The 6,714-nt window shown below is 33.4% G+C and overlaps 1 protein-coding gene across 1 annotated transcript; it reads left to right on the forward strand.

Moving 5' to 3' along the window:
* The first annotated feature begins 4,838 nt into the window (after positions 1-4,838).
* FSHB (follicle stimulating hormone subunit beta) lies at positions 4,839-6,191 on the forward strand. The gene is made up of 2 exons (XM_070735380.1): positions 4,839-5,000; positions 5,955-6,191. The coding sequence occupies exons 1-2, from the start codon at positions 4,839-4,841 to the stop codon at positions 6,189-6,191; spliced, it is 399 nt and encodes a 132-aa protein (XP_070591481.1).
* Positions 6,192-6,714: the final 523 nt, after the last annotated feature.

The following is a 6,714-nucleotide window of genomic DNA, read 5'->3' on the forward strand; positions in this document are numbered from 1 at the left end:
CCAAGTTCCCGACACCAAAACAGGGGTATAAATTAGAAGAATGAAATTACAACTGATAGTATCTTAACACATACCAACGAATAACCTCACCCAGCAGACTCATGTCAATGTCAAAGACGACAAAATGTGCATCCCAGTGCAAACCCTATCCTTTCATACTGGGTGTTCCCAAAACCATTTGCATTGTGATGTCACACCGTGCTTTTGTCAATTACTCTCCCTCTCTGTCTCAGCTCTTCTTCATTTATGGGATCTACAAAGTGGGCTATTTCAAGAATAATTTCTTTACTTAAATCTGATTAGCACAGATGCTGATGTAATTTCAGCATCAAATTTTAAAATCAGGTTACTTACATGATAATTTCAATATATTGTGCTAGTTTAATTAGATCTGATTTTAGCTACATCTTGCTTCTGTTGAGATATGTTATTATTTCATTCTGGTATCTTATATTATATTATATTGTTATATTTTATAATATTCCTTTTAATATTATTTTTAGGATTACCAATATGATCGCCATCTTGATCACCAATGTCCAATGACAGATATGGAACAAGAAGAAGAATATTAGTTTTACTAATTAATTCTGTTAAATAATGTTTTACAGAATAAAAGCACTGCAGGTTTATCAAAAAAGAAAAAGTGACAAGCACTTTAGAAAAAAGACAAGAAAAGAAAGGGAGGGGGGCAGAGTTTAAGATGAAGATATAAATCCGCTGTTGAAATTTATTCTCCATGTAGATTATTTATACAGCAACTAATATATCACATTTTAGTTTCAACTAGGTGTCACAGCTCTGAGTTGCAAATATCCCAAAAATCATGAGATGGCAGCAAAAATTAAAGATTTCTATCTCTTTACTGTTCTCTGTGGTTTTGCATTCCAAATAATTCCCAAATAGAATACCTGAACAGAGCAGGTGATTTGACTAAACGTACCCAGTGAACTTCACCTCTGATCTTCCCTTTCTAAAGTACATTCTACCTGTCCTATCAACCTATTTTTTTTAACATAAAGCTCTAAATCTAATTTTTTTTATTCCTATCTACCATATGGCAATTTAATATCCTGTTTTTCTTTTTCAAAATCCATATGAGTGGCCCAAAAATCCACATTTTAAATGAAGGACAGCTTTCAGATATAGACACTATTCAATTTACCAGAAATACATCAATTTTACAAGATTGAAAACATGAAGCATTGTACAGTCCTAAATCTCTAAGGCCTTAAAATGAATCACTGAATACTTGGTTTATTACATCCAAAGGCATTAGAGCTAATATAAAGCTTGAGATGGAAAATAGGAAAGGTATTGCATTTTATTGTAGCAAACCTAATGTTTACGTTGTTATAATGACAGGTATCATGCTATCATACATATTGAGATTTAAGTTGAGAGTCAAATATTATACCTGCTACCCCAGTTTAGTAGGACTAGTTTTTTTTTACCACTTCAGAATAACCGCAGGACTGCTTATTTTCTGTAATTTAAAAACCAGAAGTGAAATAAAAACAAGTCTGAAATTGGACAGCTGCAGATCATGTACTTTTCAAATAGCATCATTATGGGTAGGAGAACTAAAGTACTATATTGAATGTTCACAGTTAGTGCCAAAGTTGAATTAGGAAATGTAGCCTATACAGAATAATTTTGTTAAAAGATGAAAATAGTTTACCAAGTATTGGCATCGGCTGTTCAGCAGCTGTTTCTTAAAAACATATATTATATTGAATGTTTCTCACTGCACATATTTCTGCCCTTTTTTTAAAAAAAATCCTAACTCACTATTGCCAAAAGTTTCTAAAAGTGCTGTAGGCTTGAAAGTATGTTTGGGTTATGTTTTCTCTATAGAGAAAAATCGTTTCATTGTTATAAAATTTGGTGCTATGGCAGAAAACCATAGACAGAAAAAAATACTAGACCACGGGCTTTAAATTAGATTCATGTTTTAAATTGGATTCATGCTTTAATATGGTACCTTTAAATAAATAATTTTTACTTAAGGTTTTCCACTTTTTTCATTACTGAATTGAAGGTCTACTTGCCTCCTTGTAGCTTGCAGATAAACGCAATTATAGTAATCAGCCAAGTTTCCTATGGGGTTTTATGCTTCTTCTAATCTCCAGATCCTAAAGGCCAGTTTAATTGCTAGAGGTTCTTTATTCCAGATAGGATAGTCTTATCCTGAGGAATTCAATTTCCTGGAATAATATGTGCAAAGGATGTGTAATTTCCACAGCATATAGCAGAATGGATCTCAGAATAGCATCTGAAATATCTGTTTAAATGAAACAATTGAGCAGAGTCACTTTTCAGAAAAGAACCAGAGCATCCCAAATCCATGGAGTTGCTTCTGTAAAATGGAGGCTGTGTGTTTCTGTGGTGTTTATAAAACAGAAATCAGGAAACAATGATTTTTCAATGATTATTGACTCTCAAATGGATCTCCCTCTGGAATAGATATCAACTGCCTGTGATCACTGAACTTTTGGAGTGTTTCTGAAATGTATGTTGTGAAATCTTCTTTAAATTGGACCTCTGTGGGGCTCACCATTTCTTCAGATTGTGTACCGAGGAAGATTAACCTTTTCAGATTTTTTGCTGCGGACATCCCACAAAGTAAACTTTAAAAAGGATAGATCTGTCCAACTAAAATTTGACTGCAGAGTTCAGCGTGGCAATTGTAGAACTGATGCTTTGAAACCTGATCAATCCCTTGCTCACTGAAGATATCTGCAAAGTTAGATATGTTTAGTTTCCAAAACAAGTAGAGATATCAAACTATTGACAAATATTTAGAAATGCAACCAGATCAAATATGTTCTCTGTTAAAAGTGGGGGCAAGCCTCAGGCCATTACATATATTAATGAATTGAAATTTAAAATTATGTCAAATGAATATTAGGAGACATTTTCATCTGCTAAGCAATGGATCTGATGAGGAATGAAATATTTTGCCTTACAGTAGTGGTGGATTTCCCATCACAGCATCGTTCCAAATTGTCATAACATGTGGGAATGAGTTTGGGATACAACAGGAAGAACCACAGACTGGACAACTGGCATGCAAAAGATGGCTCAGCCCAAGGAAGGAAGATTATGTAGAAAACATTTTAGAAAATATATTCCCTAGTATTCCAGAATATAAAAGGAAAGGAGGACAGAAATTACAGTATTTCAGTCTTGTTAAAAATCTTTATAGTCTAACAATAAAGATAGAGCTAGCACTCTTGGTTCTGCTTCTTGTCTAGTCAACCTCACAAAGCTAACACAAACTTGGATAGCTACTTCTCAAAATTAATTTAGAAAAGTTTTGTTCTGGGAAATATGTTGGATTAAATAGCCTATAAAGTCAATCAAAGTCATGCTCTTGATTCTATTCCTCCCTTCCTATTTATCTTTGCCTTTGAGTTTGCTATTTGAATCTGGGATTTGCTTAATTGTTCATATTTGGATCCTATTTCTGCTCAATTTTAAAAAATCTTTCTTTAGTAAGTTGTATCTGTTCAAGAATTTGACTTCTTCATAGCCCCAGTTGCTTTCCTGCTTAGTACAATCGATTAGGATAAGATAGTACCATGTAACACATTACAGATTACAGCAGTTTAGGGCCAGAATTATATAAATTTCATTTGAAATCATAACTCTGGTCCAAATTATCCTAGTTTAACCTCAGGATATATTTTTTTCCTAGATAGTTAGTCCAAATGAATATACTACTCTGTTTCCCCAAAAATAAGACATTTCCTGATAATAAGCCTCTTTGGGCTTTTGAGTGCATAGCAATCAGGCCAACGCTTATTTCAAGGTTCAAAAAAATATATGACAGGGTCTTATTTGGGGAAAACACACTATCAAATAGAGGATTTAACATTTGGATTTTGAAAATAATAACAATCCATCCTAAAGCATCCTAGAGAAAAAGGAAAGACAGCATCTTTATAGTTGCTAAGAAAACGATGCTTGTAACTTTTCTTCTTCTATTTTCTTTTCTATCATTTTTTATTATTGTATAATATATTTTTGCTCATTGAGCTTCACAGTTTTCTTCATGCAACTTCATGCAACAGTTTTCTTCATGCAACTATATCAGAATTCTTCATTCTTGGCACATATCACAAAGGCCAGGGGAAAGGTACTCTCACTGCATTATTATTTTGCTAATAATATCCCTGTTACAATATATATAAAGAGGTCTTGTCATGTTTGCTGGCAGCCTTTTTTTTGTTTTTTGCTTTACTTGTAATTTGCATGACAGCAATGATGTTCACGGTGTTCTTTTTACAAGGTTTGTCTCGGTGTCTGGCTCTAAGTTCATGCTCTTTCACCAGGATTAAAAATAATGTCAACTGTCTGATACCTTGTAAATCCTTCAGGTGTCAGTTACTTCTGATTTTGTATAAAAAGGACATTGGCGTCTCTCTTCTTTCAGAATTTAACTCCAGCAACTTATTCTAGCAAGCCTAGGACAGGTAATTTTTCATCAGTTTCTTAATTTACATTGTATGGCAAATGACAAACTTTTTATAAAAGTATATGCTTTTTAAAAAATACTAATAGTAATAATATTTGCTTTCTCTTTTATTAATTGTATTTGTTTTTAAAAATAATGTTAGGAATAAAAAGGTTGTTCAAACATTACTATTTTTAATTATTCAGGTGTTAAATGGTCTTTTCTTTCCTACATACAGTATAAACACAATATTGAATGGATGTCTTGTTTAGCTATAACTCTAAAATAATTTTCTTGCTCAAACATGGTAATTGACTATTTCTAGAGAACTCTGGAAATCTGCACTCTTCAGTTTAAATTCTTGGATTTGAATTACAGGATGAAGGCAACCACTCTTTCTGCTTTGTTAGTTTTTTGCTGGAAAATGATTTGTTGTCATTCCTGCGAGCTATCCAATATTACAATAGCTGTGGAGAAGGAAGAATGTGGCTTTTGTATCTTAGTGAATGCAACCTGGTGCTCTGGTTACTGCTTCACAAGGGTAAGAATCCAGGAAGGGAAAGAGGGGTGCTTAAAAAAAATTAAATTATTTGTCAAACATTGTTGATAAAAGCCATACTTCACAATTCTGACAATTTTTTTTTGTCAAGTTCAAAAAATGATATGATTTTAAGAAGCTAGCAAATATTAGTCCAGTGGAAAATCCTTTTGAATAGATATCTCCACAGGACAATTCTATGCATTTTACTCAGAAAGAATGTCATTTCAAGCATGGACAAAATTGCCGCTTTATACATAAAAACTTAGCTCAAGTTCCTAGAAATAATTTTCATGAAAACCGGTAGGGTTTAATGTTGAAATAAAGAGCCTAGAGAGATCTTCCTTGTTTGTATAGTTCTGAATGATGTGGCATTTATTACTGATTTTCTAGTGTAAGACTGCTTCTGTAGCTGCTAATTCCGTGTTGAAACAGAAGACTAAAAAAATAATATTTATATATTTATCATATGCAAATATATTTCTTATATGAGGCAAGCAATTGAGATTAGTAGTTTCCTGAATTCCGTTGACTTGCTGGCATGAAATAGTTGAACTCCAAGGAAATGTAGACTCTAGCTGGAATAAAGAATTTTTAAAAAATATTGCTTTTTTAGGGAGGGGGGTTATTTTTATTTTTCTTACTTTTGTTATTATTTTAATTGTTCAATTTCAGGACTTGCATGTTTTCCTAAAATGCCATTTCCATACTGCATTGCCTCCTAAATACAGAACTGGAGCAAATAGCATTGTAACAAATATTTTATTTATTTGTTTGTTTGTTAATTACAGACTCTAAAATGTGACTTAGATCTGATTTAACATATTGTGAAAGTTTAATAATATGATAAACTTGCTTAATATTAGGTTTAGATCCGTTCCCAGCAATAACAACATGTTGAGGTTCGCTACTTCAAAAAGGCTAATAGCTTTTCTTTTTGCTTTCTCCCATAATTAGGATCGAGTTAGTATGATCCTCCCACAGAAACATGTCCAGAATGTCTGCACATTCAAGTCAATTGTATATGAGACTGTAAAGATCCCAGGTTGTGCTGACCACGCAGAATCCCTTTATTCCTACCCAGTTGCGACAGGATGTCACTGTAGCACCTGCGACACAGACATTACCGACTGCACCCGGAGAGGCTTGGAGCCAAATTATTGCTCTTATGGCCAGTCTCGGATCATGGAGTGAGGCTTCATAATGTTCTTTGTAATGTTTGCTTTGTGAAAAACGTTGTCAACAACAAAAGCCTGTAAAGAATATATGAGAAACGATAAAGCATTAAGCCAGCCCATCCGTTTTATATCCAAATTGCATCCCCCTTCAATATCCTGTCCAGGCCATTTCAGTGTTGCCTCTGACACTGCAATGTTTAATGATCTTTAAAGCTCGCATCCTCAATGTTTAAGCAGAACCATCTTTCCTCCAGTTCTCAATTTTTTTTTCCTTGCACTTCCATTAGACTAGACTAGACTAGACTAGACTAGACTATAGAATAGAATAGAATAGAATAGAATAGAATAGAATAGAATAGTTTACTATTGAATGAAGAAAGCCTAGGTCAACCACAGTAGATTTTGGGGAGGAACAACAGTTCTGATGCTCTGAAAAAAAAAATCCCGAAATTTGTATTTCTTTTGTACTAAACTTCTGTGAATTTAGACAATGTGCTAGTCAAAAGGAAAAATGCTAGCCAGACATTATTTACTGTTCG

This window comes from Erythrolamprus reginae, chromosome 1 (genome assembly GCF_031021105.1).
Source record: "Erythrolamprus reginae isolate rEryReg1 chromosome 1, rEryReg1.hap1, whole genome shotgun sequence".
In the NCBI taxonomy this organism is placed as follows: Eukaryota; Metazoa; Chordata; class Lepidosauria; order Squamata; family Dipsadidae; genus Erythrolamprus; species Erythrolamprus reginae.